Genomic DNA, 23,911 nt, shown 5'->3' with positions numbered 1-23,911 from the left:
AAAGGAAAGCAATATGGAATTTGGGTGAACTATCCCTTTAAGTTTAGAAAGTCATGTAACATCAAGCAAAAGCAAGTTTTCACCTGGCATCGTGATCCGAGACTCAGAAATGCATCAATAGCAGATCAGATCACAGGTGAAAGCATGCAATGAACGTCCACTCTGCAACAATGAAGTAAGTGGCATGTTGTCCCCGGTGCCACCCTCTTGGTGAACTATTTACCCAGCACCTCAGTTCCTCATGGTAAATACTGTAACTGTAAACAGTGGAATCTCAACTATGACGCTGCATGGGATAGCAGCTGTCTTACGGGCTCCTAACCAATTCTGCTATGTTTTTTTTTGAGCTGGTCTTAACTTTCTTTTGTGCATAATGTTTCTGCCATCATTTCCTATGACTGGAAACCGCTTCTGGACATCAGAACAGCGATCACTACCCTCTATTTGGACGAAAATGTCGACTTAAATGAGTTGGCAGCTCTGGACGTTCTGCTTACTCTGGACCAGGCCCTAATCCCCGGGAATCGAAAGAGGAAGCGGCGGAGAAAGAGAGGCAGGTGAGCCGGCACCATGACAAGACTTCGTCAGTGAGTAAATAGACCGCCATTGCCCTCTGTCCTACTAGAAAACGTGCAGTCACTGGAGAACAAACCATGACTATCCTATCAACGGGACCTAATATCCTATGTTTTTTCAGAAGTTGTGGCTGAACTAGGACATGGATATACCAGTCAAAAGTTTGGACACTTACTCATTCAAGGGTTTTTCTTTATTTTTACTATTTTCTACATTGTAGAATAATAGTGAAGACATCCAGACTATGACTAACACATATGGAATCATGTACTAACCAAAAAAGTGTTAAACAAATCAAAATATATTTTATATTTGAGATTCTTCAAAGTAGCCACCCTTTGCCTTGATGACAGCTTTCAACACTCTTGGCATTCTCTCAACCAGCTTCACCTGGAATGCTTTTCCAACAGTCTTGAAGGAGTTCCCACATATACTTCTCGTCAGATTCTCTCAAGTTGGATGGGAAGCGTCTCTGCACTGCTATTTTCAGGTCTCTCCAGAGATGTTTATCGGGTTCAAATCCGGGCTCTGGCTGGGCCACTAAAGGACATTCAGAGACTTGTCCCGAAGCCACTCCTGCGTTGTGTTGACTGTGTGCTTAGGGTCGTTGTTCTGTTGGAAGGTGAACCTTCGACCCAGTCTGAAGTCCTGAGCACTCTGGAGCAGGTTTTCATCAAGGATCTCTCCGTACTTTGCTCAGTTCATCTTTCACTCATTCCTCATTAGTCTCCCAGTCCCTGTGGTGATGCTGCCACCACCATGCTTCACCGTAGGGATGGTGCCAGGTTTCCTCCAGACGTGATGCTTGGCATTTTTGTTACTCATGGTCAGAGTCCTTTAGGTGCCTTTTGGCAAACTCCAAGCGTACTGTCATGTGCCTTTTACTAACGAGTGGATTCCGTCTGGCCACTCTACCAGAAAGACCAGATTGGTGGAGTGCTGCAGAGATGGTTGTCCTTTTTGAAAGGTTCTCCCATCTCCACAGAGGAACTCTGGAGCTCTGTCAGAGGGACCATCGGGTTCTTGATCACCTCCCTGAACAAGGCTCTTCTCCCCCGATTGCTCAGTTTGGCTGGGCGGCCAAGAGGAAGAGTCTTGGTGGTTCCAAACTTATTCCATTTAAGAATGATGGAGGCCACTGTGTTTTTGGGGACCTTCAATGCTGCAGAAATGTTTTGGTACCCTTCCCCAGATCTGTGCCTCTACACAATCCTGTCTCAGAGCTCTACGGACAATTAATTTGACCTCGTGGCTTGGTTTTTGTGCTCTGACATGCACTGTCAACTGTGGGACCTTATATAGACAGGTGTGTGCCTTTCCAAATCATGTCCAATCAATTACATTTACTACAGGTGGATTCCCATCAAGTTGTAGAAACATCTCAAGGATGATCAATGGAAACAGGATGCATCTGAGTTGAGTTGAATATTTATTTAATTAAGGTATTTTTGTTTTTATTTTTATATATTTGCAAAAATTTCTGAACCTGTTTTCGCTTTGTCATTATGGGGTATATTGATGCTTTCCAAATGCACTGTATAGGGAGAAGGTCAGAGACCTGGTAGTGTGGTGCCAGGACAGCAACCTCTCCTTCAACGTCAGCAAGACAAAGGAGCTGATCGTGGACTACATGAAACGGAGGAGGATGTAGTGGAGCGGGTTGAGAGCTTCAAGTTCCTCTGTCTACATCACTAAGGAATTAACATGGTACTCCCACACCCACACAGCTGTGAAGAGGACCCGACAACACCTTTTCCCCCTCAGGAGACTGAAAAGATTTGGCATGGGTCCCCAGATCCTCAAAAAGTTCAGCTGTAGGGGCCTCCCAGGTGGCGCAGTGGTCTAGGGCACTGCATCGCAGCGCTAGCTGTGCCACCAGAGATTCTGGGTTCACGCCCAGGCTCTGTCGCAGCTGGCCGCGACCGGGAGGTCCGTGGGGCGACGCACAATTGGCCTAGCGTCGTCCGGGTTAGGGAGGGTTTGGCCGGTAGGGATATCCTTGTCACATCGCGCACCAGAGACTCATGTGACGGGCCGGGCGCAGTGCACGCTAACCAAGGTCGCCAGGTGCACGGTGTTTCCTCCGACACATTGGTGCGACTGGCTTCCGGGTTGGATGCGCGCTGTGTTAAGAAGCAGTGCGGCTTGGTTGGGTTGTGTTTCGGAGGACGCATGGCTTTCGACCTTCGTCTCTCCCGAGCCAGTACGGGAGTTGTAGCGATGAGACAAGATAGTAATTACTAACAATTGGATACCACGAAATTGGGGAGAAAAAGGGGGTAAAATTTAAATTTAAAAAGTTCAGCTGCACCATCGAGAGCACCCTGACCGGTTGCATCACCGCCTGACCGGTTGCATCACCGACATCCAGGACCTATATACTAGGCAGTGTCAGAGGAAGGGCCCAAAAATTGTCAAAGACTCCAGTCACCCAAGTCATAGACTCTTCTCTCTGCGACTGCACGGCAAGCAGTACCAGAGCGCCAAGTCTAGGACCAAAAGGCTCCTTAACAGCTTCTACTCCCTAGCCATAAGACTGCTGAACAATTAATCAAATGGCCACCCAGACTATTTACATTATTATCTATGCATAGTCACTTTACAAATTACCTCCACACATTTACCTGTACCCCCACACATTGACTCGGTACAGGTAACCCCTGTATATAGCCTCATTGTTGTATAATTTTATTGTGTTACTTTTTGATTTTGAATTTTTTTACTTTAGTTTATTTAGTAAATATTTTCTTAACTCTATTTCTTGAACTGCATTGTTGGTTAAGGGCTTGTAAGTAAGCATTTTACGGTAAGGTCTACCTGTTGTATTCAGCGCACGTGACAAATAACATTTTGATCAAAAATGTAGATTTTGATTTGCATCACGGCTTGGTACAACAATTGGAACGCAGACGACCGCAAGGCACTACAGAGGGTGGTAAGTACGGCCCAGTACACAACTGGGGCCGAGCTCCCTGCCACACCCTGCCATACAGGACTTATTTGTGTTCCACCTGCTAGATGGGAATAACCACTCCCCCTCACAGCAAGTCCACATATCCCTCCAGGACATGGATAAAGGTTTGTGGACAGACAGACTACCAAATGGCACTTTTTATGACATGAGTTCATTGTCAGTGCTATAGCCACAATTTTTCTGGAATCATTTCCGTCTTCGTGAAGCCGGTGAAAACCAGCCGCGGCGAGTGTGTGGTCCTGACAACAGACGTCCTGCTGGTGACAGATGGTACAGACAAACCCGAGGCGCTGCTGGACATGGTCACGGTCCCACCCCGGCAACAGCCACATGGAGTACATCAAACACCCCGTGGTGGCCATCAGCACCTTCAGCCAGATGGACATCGCTGCCAACCTGGTGGGCTACGTCCACAACAACAGAACCGCTGGAGACACTACAGTAATGGCAACACCTCTTCCAATATATACAATTACTCTCTTAGGGGTCAATTCTAAGTTGATTTATGCACACCTACATATCCTGTGAAATCACTTTTTGTATTACATTTACAGTGTTCATTAAGCGCCAAAAAATGGTTATACCTGCTTTTCAAAATATACAATCAAAAAAATTATCAAATGTATCGAACAATGCAAGCTAGGTGCAATAATACCCTAGGTTCACACCCACAACCTTACCTAATATACAGGTATATTTAGTATCTATTGTTTATGAATAAGGTCTATTGCCTTACCCCGTTCTTTAACGGGTTTGTAGTCAGCAGCGGCAAGGCCACCCGTAACAGCACCCTGGAGATCTCTGTGGAGACCACCGGCAACGTCCTGCCCTTGCTGGCGTGTAACGGCGGCCTAAGAGTCCCCCAGGATTCCTCCATGGCAGTGACCCCCGACGCACTCGTCCTGTCTGACTCCGACACCCCGTCCCGTGACCTCCTGTTCCTCCTGGCACAGCCTGCTCTGGGGCGGCGTCCCGTTCACTGCCGGGAGTAACTTCACCCAGTGGGACCTGTTGGAGGTGACCTACAGGCATGGGGGTGGCCCCTCACAGATGGGCCGCATTGCATTCACAGCCTCACATACTACCAACAGGGGCCTCTTGCTGGAGGGGAGGGTTCAGACGGAGCCTGTGTACTTCACTATTCAGGTAGGACATACTCATCTGCATACACACCTCTGCCCAGATATTTAGCTGGAGGGGTCTATTCATACAGGTATAAATCAGCACAGCAACTTCTTCGTTAGTAATGGAATCTAAATAATAAGTAGGTTTTGAACATGTTCCAGAATGATCCGTTGGGCAGGTGCAGGTGCTGTCTCTGTGGAAAGCTGAAGTTCTGTCTGACGGTCGCTATGGCGGTCGCTATGGGATCTACCTCTCGTCCCGGGAGCTGAGAGCGCAGGACGCCTGCACCAAGGATGAAGACCTCACCTTCCACATCCACAGACCACCATACTTCGGTTACCTGGAAAGCACTATCACAGGTGTGGCCCCATATCCAGGGGCTTGAGGCCCCCTTCCCTCAGTTGAATATTTTATTTTATTTTACTCATAATTCATCTAAATGCATTGAATTTGGCCATCAGTGCCACTTCAAAAAAAGACCGTTACCATTGCCCATAAACAGGTTCATTGTGTTTGCTCTTCAGTAAACTGTGCTTTTGCAGGCAGCTTTGCCCAGCAACAAAGGGAGGGACCAGAGCCAGAGGACTATTGTGTATATCATAGACCCAGCAACGGAAGCTCTGACAAGCCTGAATTTCAGAGTGTCTGATCCTCTAGGGAACACTGGACCCTCCCACATGTAAGATGCTGCTCCGTGCACCACACAAATAGTATTAATATGGTCAGTTAGGGGAGGAGAACCAATGGTCACATACATACTATATGAAGATTTGGTAAATGGTCCTCGACGACTGTATTAGTCTCTTTATGTAACATATGTCCTGTATTCTTCTAATGAAAGAAGATACCATCACACGGAACCAATTTGGAAAGACAATGCACAATCCTTGGTTGGTGTGTAAAACAATTTTTTTGTCCCTCATGGCTCCCTGCTGCAGACTGGAATTGAAGTGGTCTCGCGTGGAGCTGGCTGTGTCTGAGTACCAGGCATCCACTGTGTACTGAGTACCAGGTATGTACTGTGTACTGAGTACCAGGCATATGACAACCAGGGCGCTGTCTCACTGGACATCCTACGGAAAGACAACGTGGCAGAGTCCTCGTACATCACCATCAGGGTTTCTTATCTATCCCTTTTTAAAACAGCCTATGATTCTTATACCAAGTCCTGTCATCTAGGGAATTGAGTGATAGATGGCACATTAAATGAATTATAGTGCGATGAATGTCACTTTTGGAATCTCTTTTTCTTAGTATCTTAGGTGAGAAAGTCACAGTGACCACTGGATTCCATTCTGAGCCCTTCCAGCCTAATCCAGTTTAATCCTGGTGTGTATGGCTTTGTAGTGGGATGTTGAACTACCAGCATAGATTAGAAACTAAAACCTCTGCTCTTTATGAAGGTGTGTCCAAAAGGAGCTGGCAGATGGAGACTACCCAAGACCAACTGGAGGATGCGTAGGAGACATTTGAATTGACTGGTGTCCCCTGAGGAGGCCGTGCTGGGCAGCACCTCCAGGGCTCAGGAAAAGGTGAGACTTTTGGGCAGAAGTACAGTCATGCTGGCGTAACAATGTGTTTGTCTAAATTGGTATTTTATTTATCACATTTTCTTTATTACATAATATGTATTTACATCAAGAAACATGATCGACCATGATAGATTCTCTCCAACTACTCTCTTGAGCCTTTTTTATTTAACCTTTATTTAACTAGGCAAGTCAGTTAAGAACAAATTCTTATTTACAATGACGGCCTACCCCAGCCAAACCCTCCCCTAACCCGGATGACGCTGGGCCAATTGGGTGCCGCCCTATGGGACTCCCAATCACAGCTGGTTGTGACGCCTCTAGCATGGCGATGCAGTGCCTTAGACCACTGCGCCACTCGGGAGCCCAGAGCTCAGGTCGGCTCCTATGCTGCAACGGGTCTCCTGGAAGCCTTGGGCTTCCACTAATGAGGTAATCAACCTGAGATGGATAGTGCCTGAAAAAGAATAGCAAATAATGTACCCCCATTAGTGGAGGCTGGTGGGAGGAGCGGGCTCACTGTAATGGCTGGAATGGAATCTATGGAACAATATCAAACATATGGAAACCACGTTTGACTACATTCCATTTACTGTACTTAATTTCAGCCGTTACAATGAGCCTGTCCTCCTATAGCCCTCCCACCAGCCTCCATTGACCCCTAACATTTACCCAATTGTGTTGTGAATGTCATACGTACACTATTTCAGGGTTGAGTATGGGTTACCCGGGAATCATATCTCAACATTCTGGGCCAGTTTCCTGGACTAAGCTTGATATGTGTCAGGGAAACCGACCCTGTATGTCAGTTGTTTCATGTTTCAGTAACCTCATTGGTTGGCCATTCCTCCTCACCAACACAGATGGTCAGTGCACAGACGTGTTGTAAGGGCTGGACTTATCACAACGGTTACTGCCACTTCCATAGTCCATAGCACCGAGCGCAAGGCGACATGGAGAGGTGAGAACAAGGAACATGTAACCTATTTTGATAGAATGTGCCCTTCTGTTGTAGGAAACTAAAGTTTCTTATTTTTCCTGTGGTTCAGGTCACCAAGCCAATCGGGTGGGCATTTTCTCCAAGGCTGATATGGACAGGCTGTTGGACTTAACTGGACGGAAACCATTCTGGATAGGTCAAATAAGTATCCTGTTCTATCTCCATTGGCTGAAAAGTGACTCAACATGCATGTGTGTGCGTGCATCTACCTCACCTCACTCACTGTCCTCTCCATATCTCAGGACTGAACGACAGTGAGAGTAGGGGACGCTGGGAGTGGGTGAGTGGAGAGCCCGTCACCTACACCAACTGGAGGAAGAGCCCGGCCAGAGGCAAGAGCACCAGGAGGTGTGTTCTGGTGTCGAGGAGGGCCAATCGGCAGATCAGAGACTGTAAGACTGGCAGGGGACATCGCTACGTCAAGACGTGAGCCAAGAGAGATCTCTACGTTGTATTCATGATATGAAACAGAACTATGTTTCTTTCCACTGCCGTTGCAACAGGAATGGAGCTGACCCTCACAAGACAAGCTGCATTCATACAGCTAATCAACCGATTACCTAAAGGTACCCAAATAACATGGTGGTACTACAGCAATAGACTAATTAAGAGGTCAGCTTCAATTAAGAGTTATAATAGTAGTAGTGCACTAAACATCAGTTGCAAATTCAAGTCAGCAAACATGTCAGATGCACTGCTGAAGCTCTCAGTTTATTAGGTACACCCATCTAGTGCCGGGTCAGATCCCCCTGTAGACATGAAGGGATGCACCTGGTCAGCAACGATGTTCAGATACGCTGTGGTACGCAACAGCCTGTACTGTTGACACCAGGCAGGATGGGTCCATGGACTCACGCTGCTTACACCAAATCCTGACTCTGCCATCAGCATGATGCAACAGGAACTGGAATTTGTCAGACCAGGCAATGTTTAACCACTCCTCAATAGTCCACTGGAGCTGCTTCTTATTGTTTTTAGCTGATAGGAGTGGAACTCGGTGTGGACGTCTGCTGCAATAGCCCATCCATGACAAGGACTGACGAGTTGTGCGTTCTGAGATGCCGTTATGTCTGTTTGTGGCCTGCCTGTTAGCTTGCACGATTCTTGCCTTTCTCCTTTGACCTCTCTCATCAACCAGCTGTTTTTGCCCACAGGACTACCACTGACTGGATGTTTTTTTATTTATCCCACCATTCTCGGTGACCCTGTCGTTAGTGAAAAGCCCAGGAAGACGTCCGTTTCTGAGATACTGGAACTGGCGCACCTAGCACTGACGATCAAACCACGCTCAAAGCCGCTAAGGTCACTCGTTTTGCCCAATCTAACTTTCAATAGAACAGTAACTGAATGCCTCGATGCTGGTTTGCCTGCTTCAGACCTGCCAACCCTGTCCAACTTTTTAGAGTACCAGACACTCACGGCAAATTGGAGATTCAACTCACGCGCGTAGCACGTGCCGAATTGGGATTTTCTTCCCCCGCACGATTGTGCGCGCGCTGTTTGTGAGTCTGGTCGCTAATCAACACAATTTTGAAAACATAGAAACAAAAACATATAATCGCATCGACCGCAAACTGGCTACCGCAAAGGGAATCTGAACTCTGTTCGCTAGAGGAGTACGGTGTTTCAGCCTATGTAAAGGTGCCTATTGTATTTCTTGGCAGAGCATACATAATTTCATATTTTCGAAATTGATAACATCTATATAGAAGCATTGCCTCGAAAATAGTGTTGTCAGATTCACTCTGGATTTTTATTTATTAGAATTTAAAAATAAAAATCAGACTATTCATTTCTGCGTACTTTTAACTCGAAAATCACCTGCGTACATGGACAGATAACTACGTAGTTGGTACGCAAAATGCGTGCATGTTGGCAGGCCTGCTGCTTTATATAGCAAGATAGGCCACGTGACTCACGGTCTGAAGGAGCGAACCTTTTCGTGAACGGGGTGGTGTCCCTAATGTCAATCTGCTCCTAAACACTATTCCAGCTCCAGTAGTTTAAAGGGATAGTACACTCAAATTACATGAGTTTCTTTACCCTTCTGAATATGAACTATCCATTTAATGTGCAGTAGCTTTAGAGATGTATAGTACCGTTCACCTGTGTAACATTATGCTAATTACTGAGAGCTATAACTGCTGCACTGGTCATCTGTGTATGAGTAATTGATACCTCTTGTGTACATTCCAAGTGTTATTTGACCTGTCTCAGTGGTAGCAAGGCTGTATTCAAATGTATGTCCATGATGGTAGCAAGGCTGTCATGTCTGAAATAAGTCATAACTGGGTTTGAGGAATACTGAATTTCTGTATAAAAAGACAAGTTATTTTATGAATAACATGGTGCCAACTTTACATATTATGCCACAGAAATGTTAACTTTGATACAGCTTTGTATGCCGTTTTGGGTTAGGGTTACTAAAATTACATTGTGATATTTGCACCATTTTAGCCAGTTATTGTACAGAATGTATTTTATTTTCAAATTCCAGTTAAATGTAATTGTGTGTGCCATTCCTATAGAATGTTATTATTCAAAATCCAGTGGTCTTCAATGCATTTCTGTAAATACTAATAATGCACAATTATTTTGACAACAGTGCTGCATTTGAGTTATGTAGAAGTTAAAGTTTATTAGAGGCGAAAGAACCGCACACCTGTTTAGGCGAGGTGCTTGCTAGCGGAGAATATACTTTGATGAAGACAGCTTGTCTGTCGAAACGTGGTTATTCAATTATTGCATCTGAGGTCCTAATGTGCAGCTCTCCTTTTTCAAAAGTTTTTTAGAGAACATTCCTGTCTTAAGTCAAATGAATGTGTATTAAATTTGACAAATGTAGTCTTACTCTGCCCCTTAGCCATTTCATAACAGGATTGTTGATAACATTATGCAATCACTGAAAATACATGATAGGGGACAGCAATATGGTGGATATGTCCAGTTATTTGCAGAAAGAAAAACAGGAAGGACGAAGACTACCACTAGCCCCGGTGTGGCCTTGTAGCAGACTCCTTCTGCTAACCTTGGGGGGAAAAACATACACTTTATCCATACCACAAACAAGTACCTTCTGAAAAGAATCTCAAAGTAGGACTTCGTCCTTATTGATAGAAACTATTTGGTCCATTAAACCCCAAGTGCTTAGAGAAAATATGAATTCTCGCTTCAGCTAAGAAACTTCATTCAGTTTGGAATTCATGATTATATTAATTTGATTTACTAGCCTCCCTGTCACACCGGCAACTGGGAATTAAGTCCAGCCACACTCACCAATAGGGTTGCACAATTCTGGTAACTTCACAGAAATCCTAATAGGGATTTCTGGAAATGTACTAAAATGTTGCAACCCTACTCACCAACAGTAGTAAGTACTCACTGTGACAAAATCATATAAGTCCTATTGCCAACATCAACAGGTTAAGAAAGAAAAGTCGATTTATGAAACAGAGACAAGACTGAAATTAGTGATCTAGTAAAAACATACCTCTGCACTGAGGCAGCATTTAAAAGAAACGAGGCACACACACAATATACTGTTCCTCTCAAAAGGCGAGGGTTAATGTCAACTTTACCATTTAAGGCAATTAAACTTAGGTATTATAATAAACTATGCTGGTCTCTTTTTCATAATACAAAGACAACACCCTCGTTGTCAGGAGTCGAAGCCAACTCAAGCCAACCTATTACAGTGTCTGGGGTTAACACCTTATTCCCTATATAGTGCACACATTTTGGTCACAAGTAGTGCACTATGAAGGGAATAGGGCTCCATTTCAGAAGCAGCCTATGTCTGCTTCACCACAGCAGCAGTTTGTAAAATAACATATAAGACATGAAATCAACAAATACAACCCTGGTAGGAACAGATGGCCGTGACTGGCAGCTTTGAACCGACAATGGTAACAACTGGACAAGACAGCCAACCAGGGCAGACTAGGTTTGTGTGCATGGCTAGTTAATGTTAGCATGGACGGTGGGAGGGATGAGGGTGGGTGAACCACTGGTTTGGCAACAAAGAGGTAGGGTGGTTACTGTACTGTCGTCACATCATACAAGACCTGGGTTAAAAAAGTATTTGTTTTCTTTCAAACACTTGAGCTGGGCTTGATTAAGAAAGCTAAGACTATTTAAACCCAGGTGTACATCATACCAGTGTTAAATGTGCTGTGGGGTACTTCTGACTCACTCCATCATTCCGACCTGCAATGGATCAAGTATGGGACCAATTAATGCACTAAAACCACAAGATTATGTAAACCAAATGTTAAAATCGAACAGAAACAGAGGGGGACTCAGCATGTTCTGTATCGCCTTCTACATGGAGGATTTTCGTGTTCAGCATGACTTGGTCCCGACGGTGTGCTCTCTAGTTCTCAGACATCTTGCGGATCATGTAGTTCAGGATGCCTCCATTGTGGAAGTACGTCAGCTCCACGTCCGTGTCGAACCTCATCCTCACCTGGAATGTTTTGCCCGTGTCGAGCTGTGACGGAAGGGAAAAGGAGAGCAGTAGGATATTAGGATAACTGCTGTTGATGCCGTATGCTCCAGGAGTAAGCTACCCAGCTAAGTATACTTTAATTTAACACTACAAAATAATAGTAAAATATGAGCACATTACTATATACAAAGTATTGCCACAGAAAGTGAACAGAAACTACTAAGTTCCATTTGTTAGCTGTGTCATGAAAGGATCTAGAAACTCCTGCAAAATTGACCATATGAATGATTGGTAACCCTTCCTCAGTCCAGTATTTCCCATCCCATTTTATCACCACGCAGACCAACCTTAATGTCAACAATCATCCTGGGTGTGAGTGGCTCAGGGATGACCACGGTGTAGCGCTCGTGTCCTGTCAGCCCCAGGCTGTCTGCTGTGTCCCCAGCCAGGTACTCCAGAGGAATCACCCCCATGCCCACCAGGTTACTGCGGTGGATTCGCTCATAGCTCTCTGCCAGCACCGCCTTGATTCCCTGGGAGAGGGGCACAGAAGAGGGGTATCAGGGAGGTATCATGGGGGTATCCCTGCAGCCCACCCTCCGAGAAACTCTTAATTATACATGACTGCCATGGCATCATCCAAGTGGGTGCTTCATTTTGGTAGTAGTGAAGGAGTAGCTAGCTACCTACTTACTACAGAGTCCATGGACTGCAATGCCATAGCTAAAACTTAAATCTGACTAAGTTATACTACGGAGCAGCCAGAAACAGTGAGACACCTTGATGAGACCGTGCTTCCTACCTGCCTCTGGACTTTTTCTCCCAGCTTGACCACCTCCTTCAGATGACCACTCAAGCCATGAACTTTCTAATGACTGTCCATCTCATGATGTTTTTCTAAATGACTTGTATTTTGTGTGTGCTTTAAAGAGCTTTGAGATTATTTGAAAAGCACAAAACAAGTTGAATAAATTATTCAAGAGTCTTGCTAATTGTGTCTTTTTCTTTACTGTCTTTCTCATGGTGCCATCTGATGTTTATGGCTTCTGTGTACATTGTCCCTACTTTGAATTGTATGTTTGTTCAATAACACAGCTCATCAGAATCTTATCTTGGCTAATGGAAAGTATCATACAGGCAAAGGCATTCAAATCCCTTTTTTCCATACATTCTTCTAATCTACAACACCATACATTATCAAAAGGTAATGTAAAAAAATAACGTAATAATGTATAACAGATAACATATCAAAACACAGTTATGATAAGAGGAGACAGACCAGGAGGAAGGGACCTTTAGCGGCCCAGTCTCTCGAGCTGCCCGATCCGTACTCCTTCCCAGCCAGGATCATGAGGGGGTGGCCAGCCTGCTGGTAGCGCTCAGCAGCATCAAACACATCCAGCTGTAGAGAAACAGACAACCCAAGAATACACATTGATTCAATTGGACAACCAGAGTACATATAACAGCTATACAACAAGGAAACTGTAATATGCAGTGAAAATACAAGAACAAACTCTAAACATACAATAAATGTAAGTTATTACATAAGCTAAAAAAAATTTACTCATCTGATAATGTAATAACGTTTTACATAATCTGGTGGCTAACATTATCAGGAGATTTTTTACATTATAAGAGACTAGTACAGAGATTATTATTGATAATTATTACAGGGCCTTACCGTTTCATCAGAAGGTAAGTGCAGGGTGTGCGGAGCCTGCTTGTTCAGGAACTTGTTGAAGAGACGGATGTTGGCGAACGTGCCCCGAGCCATCACAGCATCGTTGCCACGCCGAGATCCGTACGAGTTGAAGTCACGTGGGTTTAAACTGCCAGGGCAAAGGATAAAAGATTAAACCTTTGACCCTTCATATAACTTCACTCTATCATAAACATACTAAAAAACACAGCGTTAAATTTCACACCATCATGCGGACCAGAAACGTATACTCTGCTGGTTGGGATATTTTCGTTCCGCATGATCCTTTCCAGCACGGTTCCACCCATGGGGGGGGTGTATTACCAGGCAAGTGCAGTACAGCTCTGCTCAGTAGTATGAAAAAGACTATTAGTAATGTGAAATAGTGACTGCCTCCCATCTCTCACCCTCTGCTGGTCAGGTATCGTGCTGCAGGACTGGTTCGGGCGATGTTCCCAGCAGGAGAGATGTGGTCTGTGGTCACAGAGTCACCGAAGTTCAGCAGCACGTAGGCGTTAGTTATGGACTTGGGGGTCTGTAGTTCCTTGGTCTGAATAAATCACCGAAAGGTTAAGGGGGTAGTTCCGCGGAATTGCATGAATGACAATGACTTTATAATATTAGCAGTTGGTAAAAGTGTCTAGTTGTGGATTGCAGTCTCTCCTTGTCCATAGACTACTTGGAAACAAATATATAAATATGTACTTTCTCTGAACTATCCCTTTAACGAAACCTGAAAGCCGATGGGAAAGAACTCAGACATTACAATGACAGCATTAGGTTAGTGTGTTGTACCAGTCCATCGAAGAAGGGTGGAGACTTGATGTAGGTGGACTTGGGGTCCCAGGTGTACAGCTTGTCTGAGGGGGCGTTGAGGGCGTTCCAGCGTTCATTCACTTTCTGACAGGGCGGAGCAAGGTAGAACAGTCCCATATCAAAACTACAAAGACAACAGCTCTTTACACTAATGTACTAACCAATACCTTGAAAAAGTAACCTATTGACACACATTTTTACACTTTATGGCCTTCTAGCATTACTTAACCCCTCCCCACTAATCAACTTGTCTACACAATCAAACCAGGGGAAAAATCATATAAAATGAATATCCAAAGAGTTTAGTTGACCTCAATCTTCTCATAAACCTCTTTGAACATAGCAGGAATGACAAACTGTCTCTCCACAGCCTGGATCTCCTCCCGTGTGGGCCAGATGTCCCTGAGGAAAACCTCCTTCCCTTTGTTGTTCAGAGCTACACCATGAAACCAGAGGCGGCGAGAGAGAAACAACAGAAACCAGTATCAGCACCGACAGCCCAATCTACTGAAACGTCTTGAGAGCTCCAGGAACAGTGTATGTGTGAACCAGTGAAGGCTGGTGTCACCTTAAAATTGGAGGATTTGGCTCATTGTAATGGGTGGAATTGAATGAATGGAACGGTATCCCCTCGATTCATTTAATTCCACCCATTACAGCCTCCACTGGTGTGAATGCTATATAGAAAAACTACAGAACGATTGCCAATGCACGGCGTTGGTTTGAGGACACTCACCAATGGGCTCTGTATCAAAGTCAATCCTCACGGTTCCGGCGATAGCGTAGGCAATGACCAGCGGGGGAGAGGCCAGGTAATTGGCTCGTGTGTTGGGGTGGACACGCCCCTCAAAGTTCCTGTTACCTGATAGGATCCCAGCGGCTACCAGATCTCCCTGAAGGTAGAGGAACGTGTGAGGAGCTGTAGCCATTGACCATGCAGGGTCGTGTTCATTAGGCACCCAAAAGAAGAAAACGGACTGAAACAGGGGGATTAAATGGACCACCCCCCAAAAAATTATGTTTTCCATTGCATGCCCTAATGAACACAGCCCAGGTGTGGGTGTAAAATGTTAAAAGTCAGTAGTTACCTGAGTAATGGCCTCCACCACAGGCTCTGGGAGGGGCCCACTGTTGCCTATACATGTCATGCAGCCATAACCCACCACTTCAAACCTGACGGGGGGGAAAATAACATATACCGACAAAAAGGAAATTATAAACTGGGTGGTTCGAGCCCTGAATGCTGATTGGCTGAAAGCCATGGTATATCATGGGTATGATAAAAAAAAAAAAAGTATAATGTTGGTAAGCAGTTTATAATAGCAATAAGGCACCTCAGCTGTTTGTGGTATATGGCGAATATACCACAGAGTTGCGCATAAGAACAGCCCTTAGCCGTGGTCTACTGGCCATATACCACACCTCCTCGGGCCTTATTGCTTAAATACGTCACATACCGTCATCCTGAAATGGAGGATAAAGAAGCTAGCAAAGACTTTTGAGCTGAACCCCTCATTCTCCAGACAATTAGTCTTCAGGAAGGAGTGCCTTACCCGAGCTGGAAGAGGTAGTCCATGACGCCACTCTCCTTTAGGTAGTAGGTGACCACTCCGCTGCCGGGAGACAGGCTGGTCTTGATGTAGGGCTTCATGCTCAGACCAGCCTCGATGGCCTTCTTCGCCAGGAGACCTGAAAAGCAACGCAGAGCCAATTCAACCTTATTGACTGAGCAACTTCCCAGATATTAGTCAAATTACAGCCGCTGATAGCTGGGGTGTGGTCATTGGGGCACGAAAACGAAAACTTTGGAAACATTTTTTGTTATCTGCTGCAAAAACAACATTTATTTTTGGAGTCCAGGTAGTCCCTCTGTTTCCGTCAATTGTGTCTCCTTGGTGTCTAACGAACACAACCCAGACAGCGCAGGGTATGAGGTATGGAGCGAGGGATACGTACCAGCACCCAGCATAACAGAGGGGTTGCTGGTGTTGGTACAGCTGGTGATGGCAGCGATGACCACTGAGCCGTGGGAGAGGCTGTACTCCTTGTCATTGTATTGGAATGGAACCTTCACGTGATGAAGCTCCGGAGTCACCTGGAAACCTTTGAAGCCTTGCTGCAATGGCACACATCCACAGAGTTAGAAAAGCTAGTGGGCTCACCTATAGCACCTATATATGACCTATAGGTTTTCTAACTCTGTGCACACCTTATACACACACATGCAAATATAAAAAGGGAAGGACTTGAGATAACAGGATGCTATTAGCATGTAGATACCAAAAAAGTCAGTGTTAAGCAGGTGTCATCATTACCTTAGCTGCCAGGCAGGCCTCAAAGTCAGTCTTCATGTCCGACACAGCCACCCTGTCCTGAGGCCTCTTGGGACCACTGCAGCACGGAACCACAGTGCTCAGGTCCAGCTCATGCACCTGCATAGGATGGAGAGAGGAGGCGGCACAGAGGGAAAATCACAATGAGACCGAAAGCAAAAGGAGCAGATTAAAAGGGAGACATGCCAATCATTTTACAAATACATTCCAGTCATACACTTGTCAAATCATTTTCAAAACTGAATGACTTCCAAAAGTCACCATAGCTAGTCTAGCATGCCTGACAATCTTTCATCAAATGCATCCAGAAACTACAAGTCCTAATTTCTAAATGACTAAAGGTGTTTGAAAAGGATCCACTGTGGAATAGAGTACCTGGGTGAAGTCAGGGTCCTGGGAGGAGTTGCTGTAGTCTCTGAACATGGCTACTGCTTTCAGATACCTGGTGATGTAATCCAGTTTCTCAGCATCTCTCCCTGGGCAGAGTGAGCAGGGGAAAGAGGAATGAGGAAAGAAAATGAAGAATCCAGACATGAAGTAAATTAGACTTTGCCAGTTACATCTACAGTTCCCTCAGGATTTTAATACTACTATTATCATCCCCGTTTTACATTTAAAATGTATTCAGAAAGGTTTTTGCCATTACAAAAGGAGAGAAATTACTCCGCTAAGTAGGTGGTGTAACATTCAAAGGCTGTTTGAAAGTTTGCAATTTAAAAAGAGGCCAATGTAATATCTGTATTGCTTTCCATCGGAATCAGAAACGCCCATTGTAAATATAGACAAGTGCTGCTCATGTGCATTGGTGTGGATATCTCACCTGTCTGCTCCAGGTACTGAAGACTGATGTGGTCGACAGGGAAAAAAGCTGCAGTGGCGCCGTACTCTGGGCACATGTTGGCGATGGTGGCTCGATCGGCTATGGACAGCTGTGCCACACCTGGCCCGAAGAACTCCACAAACTTCCCCACAACACCGACCTGGCGCAGGTGCTGTGTGCACGGAGGGAGAGAATGGGACACTCAGACAAACAGTGTTTCTATGTGACATACACTGGTGAAATGAAATTGCTGCCACTGTTTATCTACAACTAATCTAGTCAATACAACTTTATTTATCCCCTTATCAAATCAACACAATTCTCCAAACCAACAGCATTGATAGGGCTACTTTACTGAATCATTTCATGCCTTGAGCTACATTGATTAGACAGATTTGTCCAAAAGAGATGTCCATTGATAAAACAGTGGCAGTCGTGGAACCGCGTAACCAGTTACCTTAGTGACGGTGAGGACGATGTCGGTTGAGGTGATGAACTTGTTGGGGGTGCCCTGTAGCCTGTAGCCGATGACTTCGGGGAGCACCATGCTGATTGGCTGGCCCAGCATGACGGCCTCCGCCTCGATCCCGCCCACACCTACAACAAACATGTTCGACAGGATTTATTCCAGCTCTGGGCACATTCCAGTAGCATGGCAAGATAGCTCATATTTTCTCAACGACATTTTGGGGTTTGGTTTATTGGTAGCTAAGTACTGTCCACTTGAAAAAAATAAAAAATAAACTCCAGTAAATTGTAAATGCAGTAATTGTGTAATTTGGGTGAACTATCCCTTTAACATCATTAGCAATGATTTGAGTCAATCCCATTTATCTTTTTAACAGTGTACATAATCCAATCTAGTAATTACCCCAGCCCAGCACGCCCAGGCCGTCGATCATGGTGGTGTGGGAGTCGGTGCCCACCAGGCTGTCAGGGTAGTAGTAGCCGTCCTGGTCAAAGACCACCCTGGCCAGGTACTCCAGGTTGACCTGGTGCACTATCCCCGAACCGGGGGGAATGATACGCATGTTCTGGAATGCTTTGGAGCCCCACTGTGGAACAGGAGGGAGATCAAGATCAATAGTTTAGAGAGGCTTGTGGGTTTTATACATGATATTGTTATTGCTATGATTGAAAGAGGGCCATGTGTGTTTTAAATTGTGTGGCCTTTATGAAAGGCTTATGAGTTAAACTACAGGTTTTGAATGGTGGACAAAGGATACCTTTAAGAACTCAAATCGCTCTCTGTTTCTGTCAAACTCCAAGTCCTGGTTTTTCTGGAGGCTGTCAGACCTGGGAAAAGAAAAATATAAATTGACTCAATCTGCATTTCTTAAAAACACATCCGTCGTAATCAGTTCTCATAAAAGTAAAACATCTAGGAAAGGAGTTGAGGATTATTTCAGCAATCAAGATATGTAACTTTCAGAATACAGAAATCTGGCTCGCTGGATGAGTTTTGCATCATATGATGCAAAATGCATAATTGGGGCCTGATTTCTGTATTTTGAAAGTTACAGTACATATCTTGAAAACTTGATTGCTGACATGCTAAACATTTTGGAACTATATCAACAATTGACTACTGAAACAAATACCAAAATAAAACTCCAGCCAAAAGCTTTCTTTTAAGTTCCAAGTGAAAATTACACAAATGTCATAATGTACATCTCCTAATATGTTTACTTGAAAGTAGAATGAGCACAAAATTACAAATCTGTAAGAAACAGTGTATCAGCGTTGGGAATTTGGAATATTTTGCTTTATAGGTTTATACCTCTCGGGACAAAATAGCAGTTAATATTTGCAACAATGTCAGCTTGGAGACTCAGCATGGTCACAATGTAGGTGTCATTATTTCAGCGTTATGCAACATTATGACGACTGGTGGTCGACAGAAATGTCGAAATCTACAGGCTCCACTAAGTCTCTTAAGAGCAAAGTCCAACAAACAAGCTCACCCTACAGAACATTCCACTGTGCTTACACATCAGCCTGTGTTTGCTTCATAAATATGTAGTAAAAAGGTATAATAATTTCTCCAGCAATTAGCCTGTGTAGCAGTATTTCACTGAAATGACCAGTATTCATAAACTTCTAATTCACAACAATTCCTCCTGAATGGAAATTCACTTAATTATGATGTTCAGCCCTACTTGTATTGACCCCCCCCCTCGCACACACACACACAGATCTGACCCCCTAGACTTACTTCCTGTTGAAGTCCACCTGGATGGAATGATCAATGACAAGGTCCGCTGGACAGACTGGGTTGATCTTCTCTGGATCTCCACCCAGCTTCTTCACAGCGTCGCGCATCGCAGCAAAGTCCACTACTGCAGGCACTCCACTGCAAGAGGAAAGAGAGACAAGTTATAATATAAATCCATTCACTATTCAAAGCAACCCCTTTAAAAAGGGAAAGAAAAGCCACCTCAATTTGGATACCTGCCCATCAGCTTTTCCCAGTTTACAATACAGATATTACCACGGCATATTTTACCATGAAAGATTTCTCATGAGCACACCTGCAGAATTGATACACCATGTGGTCTAACTCACGTGAAATCCTGCAGGATGACCCTGGCAGGTCTGAACGGCACCTCTACGCTTTGAGTCTGGGTCTGTTTCCAGTTCAGGATGCTCTCCACGTCTGACCGCTTCACCAGGAACCCATCACAGTTCCTCACAGCCGACTCAAGCAGCACACGGATGGAGAATGGCAGGCGGTCTGTAGGAGGAGGGAAGCATTTCATATCAACCATCAGGGTTGAAGTACAAAAATAGTGACAGTGCAATTAACTGAAATGTAATTCATGAATCAGAATAAATCTAGTTTGAGCATTTACTCAAATTAACTAAATGTCAGTACATTTCCTGAATTTAGCCTAGTACACCAACCATGCTCACCAACAATTGCCAAAGGGGTTATGGTACTTTGATATCCTACCATATCTGGGGTCTCCAAGCTTTGAGAGGTTGTAGAACTTGTGGTCGGGGTTGTTTGGGTCCAGAGCCTCAACTATGTGTGCAAAAGGATTACTCATGGCTGTAGACTTTCTCCCTCTCTCACACATACACCTGGGGTTACCTGGAGGAAACAATTCAAGGTTCAGCGTCAAAAACTAAAACAGTTGCAACTTCTTAGGGATTGACATTAAGGGTTGCCCTATTGCACAGTACAAGTGACCTGAGCAGTCACGAAAGTTGAGCCTGCTCTGTGGTTGCCCCATTGCGCAGGTACTTGTAATAAAAAAAAAATTAAAAATAAAAAAAATTAAACATAACAACCAAATGCAAAGAATTCCAGTATTCTGGAATTTTCTGGTTCCTCCCCTGTGTGTAGGTGAAAATCGCTACTTACTGCCTTTTATCTTTTTACGGGAGAATCTGTTAGGTCAAGGAAGTTTCAGCACGGACAGACAGGGAAGTACGATTCCAGCTAAATTCTGGGTATAACAGACCTGTGAATTAGCCAAAATACAATATTTCTGGATTACTACTATCCTCTGCTGCGTATTAAATTAGGCTAATCACTCAATAAGTGGAAAAAACTTGAGCATTGTTCAAACTGTGGTTTGAACTAATTCACTACCAATCCCTATCTAACATCCTTTTTATACTCAGGAAAGTGCAACCAAATAGCCTACAAATCGGGCTTGATAGGAATAGGCTAGAAGTATTAGCATAAGCCTATTGCCTAAAAATGAAGATTCTCTGCCAAGATTGAACAGACAGTGAAATCCGCAAACAACATCAGCCTCTATGAATGTGTAATCAGATGTTTGTGATGTAAGGGTACCCAAGGTTAATACGTGTCCCCATATGTATCTGTGTCAAAGGGGACCTCTGATAAGACAGTGCATCTTTGTAGCACCCTTGTGACTTTGAGGACAAATGGAATTGAAGGGAAAGTTTAAAAAAAACAGTCAACTCATGATGACCTAAGAAAGCCTTGTGCAGCAATGTACTCTCGCAACTTTCCAAGTACAGCCCTGTTACAGTATCCATTAACAAACACCCAGATGTTGAAATATAACTCTACATTCTCCATTGTCCCGGGGAATACATTTTCTCAAGTAAGCGTATGTTAAATGTTCGTGTACATGTTAAAGTTGTTAACTAAATGGTTAGCCCAAGATATATCCTAGTAGTGTCTGGAACAGGTCATTTGTATTATATTAGAATGGGAAATAGAATGAGATTATATTATGGGTTGGATTTTACAGGGGGATGTTAGGCCTGTTATTTGTTACACGATATCTAAGACCGTCATACTAGACTGAGAAGTTGATAAAGCTAGCTTTGAGGCAATCAGGAAATAGTATCCGACTAAACTCAACTTCAAGATAGTAGACTAACCCATCGGGACCAAGACTGGGTCCTGAACTGACAGTCTCCCACACCAGACACTGCTAACAACAGGCTTTGTGCGGTCCTAGTGTTAAACAAGATAACAGAGCGAGCGAGAGACATTTAGGGATTTCTAACAGCGGCTAACTATAACTATACCTACGCCTGGCTAAACGAGTTAGTTACTGGAGCTAGCTAGTTGACTTAGCTAGCTGGCTAAAGTATCTTGCTAGCTTTGAATAGCAATCAACGTCACCGGTTACTAACCAGTTATGCTGAGTCACAGCACTCTCCCTTAATAACTTAAATACAGTAAATGTACTTTGAAAGCATGGTGAAGATTCCAAATATTTGCAAAAAACAGTCACACATACCACTTCTTCTCTTTACAGTTGAAGCGAAGCTAATGTTTATTTTATTTTTTTTGTTCTGGTAGCTAGCTAGTCGGACCCAATGACGTATATAAATCCTGAATTGCTAACGCTATGTATTGGCCATTGAGAGGCTTTGAAGGCACCGGTCGGTCATATGACACTCCCAAGTAGGAGCAGTCCGCCATAAGAATTAATGAATGGAATTCTACAGTATTTCAATTCAATGTTTCAAGGACAAAATTACATGTATTTAAGTATTTTTGTTGTTGTAGTGGGGACAGGAACATTAGTACTCTCTAAAAAATACTTTAAGGGAAATGTTTTATATATTTGTAATATTAAATTTTTTATGTTTAGCTTACATAATATCATTTAAAAGTATGCATTAAAGTGTCTGTAATAAAATAAACGTGTCAAAAATGAATGTAGACATTAATAAATGCATTTCTAGGAAGAGTACCAAGATGGCTTCAATACAGCACCCCCTGATAGTCATCCAGGGTTTATGTGCATCATTGGTTGGACCACCTTAGCAATTGCTTCTGTGTGCGTAATTTTAAAAACATTATTATTATTTAACCTTTATTTAACTAGTCAAGTCAGTTAAGAACAAATTCTTATTTACAATGACTGCCTACCAAAAAGCAAAAGGTCTCCTGCGGGGACGGGGGCTGGGATTCAAAATAAAAATATAGGACAAAACACACATCAAGACAAGAGAGACAAGGGCCTCCCGGGTGGCGCGCTATGCTGCGCCACCAGAGTCTGGGTTCGCGCCCAGGCTCTGTCGCAGCCGGCCGCGACCGGGAGGTCCGTGGGGCGACGCACAATTGGCTTAGCGTCGTCCGGGTTAGGGAGGGTTTGGCCGGTAGGGATATCCTTGTCTCATCGCGCTCCAGCGACTCCTGTGGCGGGCCGGGCGCAGTGCGCGCTAACTGAGGGGGGCGGGTGCACGGTGTTTCCTCCGACACATTGGTGCGGCTGGCTTCCGGGTTGGAGGCGCGCTGTGTTAAGAAGCAGTGCGGCTGGTTGGGTTGTGCTTCGGAGGACGCATGACTTTCGACCTTCGTCTCTCCCGAGCCCGTACGGGAGTTGTAGCGATGAGACAAGATAGTAATTACTAGCGATTGGATACCACGAAAAATTGGGGAGAAAAGGGGATAAAATTTAAAAAAGAAAAAAAAAAGAAAAAATAAAAAAAGACAAGAGAGACACCACAACACTACATAAAGAGACCTAAGATAACAACATAGCATGGCAGCACACATGACAGCACACATGACAGCACAACATGGTAGCAACACCACATGACAACAACATGGTAGCAGCACAACATGGTAGCAGCACAAAACATGGTACAAAAATGATTGGGGAGAGACAACAGCGCAAAGGCAAGAAGGTAGAGAACAATACATCACGCAAAGCAGCCACAGCTGTCAGTAAGAGTGTCCATGATTGAGTCTTTGAATGAAGAGATCAAGATACAAATGTCTAGTTTGAGTGTTTTTTGCAGCTTGTTCCAGTGATATTGTAAAATATGCAGAATCACCAAGATTAGGAGTCCAAGCCAATGATGTATATAAACCCTGCATGCTAATGCTATGTGTTGGCAATTGAGAGGCTTTGAAGCCACCGGTCGCCCATATTGGCACTCCCCAGTAGGCGCAGTTCTCTAAAGGAATGAGTGGAATTCTACAGTATTTCAATTAAATGTATTTAAGTATGTTGATAATGTAGTTGAGAGAGTAACATTAGTAATCTCTAACAATGATACTTTAGGAAAATATATATATGATTTTTTTTTATTGTTTAGCTCACATAATATAACGCAAAAGTATGCATTATGGTGTTTGTAATAT

The 23,911-nt window shown here is 44.1% G+C and overlaps 2 protein-coding genes across 4 annotated transcripts; one reads left to right on the top strand and one right to left on the bottom strand.

Annotated features, from left to right (window-relative positions):
- Positions 1-6,094: 6,094 nt before the first annotated feature.
- Positions 6,095-7,763, top strand: LOC139534927 (FRAS1-related extracellular matrix protein 1-like). The gene is made up of 5 exons (XM_071334463.1): positions 6,095-6,207; positions 6,441-6,636; positions 7,068-7,165; positions 7,254-7,340; positions 7,447-7,763. Exons 2-5 carry the CDS (start codon positions 6,491-6,493, stop codon positions 7,632-7,634), a joined length of 519 nt encoding a protein of 172 aa, XP_071190564.1. The 5' UTR covers positions 6,095-6,207; positions 6,441-6,490; the 3' UTR covers positions 7,635-7,763.
- Positions 7,764-9,816: 2,053 nt separating this feature from the next.
- On the bottom strand, positions 9,817-22,191 carry aco1 (aconitase 1, soluble). 3 transcript variants are annotated; one of them, XM_071334455.1, is made up of 22 exons: positions 22,053-22,119; positions 20,690-20,789; positions 20,276-20,416; positions 19,888-20,056; positions 19,538-19,675; positions 18,549-18,618; positions 18,194-18,377; positions 17,780-17,919; positions 17,323-17,494; positions 16,878-16,978; positions 16,485-16,601; positions 16,126-16,285; positions 15,723-15,858; positions 15,258-15,342; positions 14,906-15,062; positions 14,481-14,605; positions 14,149-14,253; positions 13,761-13,903; positions 13,336-13,483; positions 12,931-13,053; positions 11,999-12,184; positions 9,817-11,693 (listed from the first exon to the last, which is right to left on the bottom strand). In XM_071334455.1, the coding sequence occupies exons 3-22, from the start codon at positions 20,400-20,402 to the stop codon at positions 11,577-11,579; spliced, it is 2,703 nt and encodes a 900-aa protein (XP_071190556.1). In that variant the 5' UTR covers positions 20,403-20,416; positions 20,690-20,789; positions 22,053-22,119; the 3' UTR covers positions 9,817-11,576. The 3 variants fall into 3 exon arrangements, with proteins under 3 accessions (XP_071190556.1, XP_071190557.1, XP_071190555.1); XM_071334456.1 differs by having other exon boundaries at positions 20,690-20,774; positions 22,053-22,074; XM_071334454.1 differs by lacking the exon at positions 20,690-20,789 and having other exon boundaries at positions 22,053-22,191.
- Positions 22,192-23,911: the final 1,720 nt, after the last annotated feature.

The sequence above is a fragment of the Salvelinus alpinus genome, chromosome 11 (assembly GCF_045679555.1).
Source record: "Salvelinus alpinus chromosome 11, SLU_Salpinus.1, whole genome shotgun sequence".
Lineage (NCBI taxonomy): Eukaryota > Metazoa > Chordata > Actinopteri > Salmoniformes > Salmonidae > Salvelinus > Salvelinus alpinus.
This window is presented reverse-complemented; position numbering and strand designations above follow the sequence as displayed.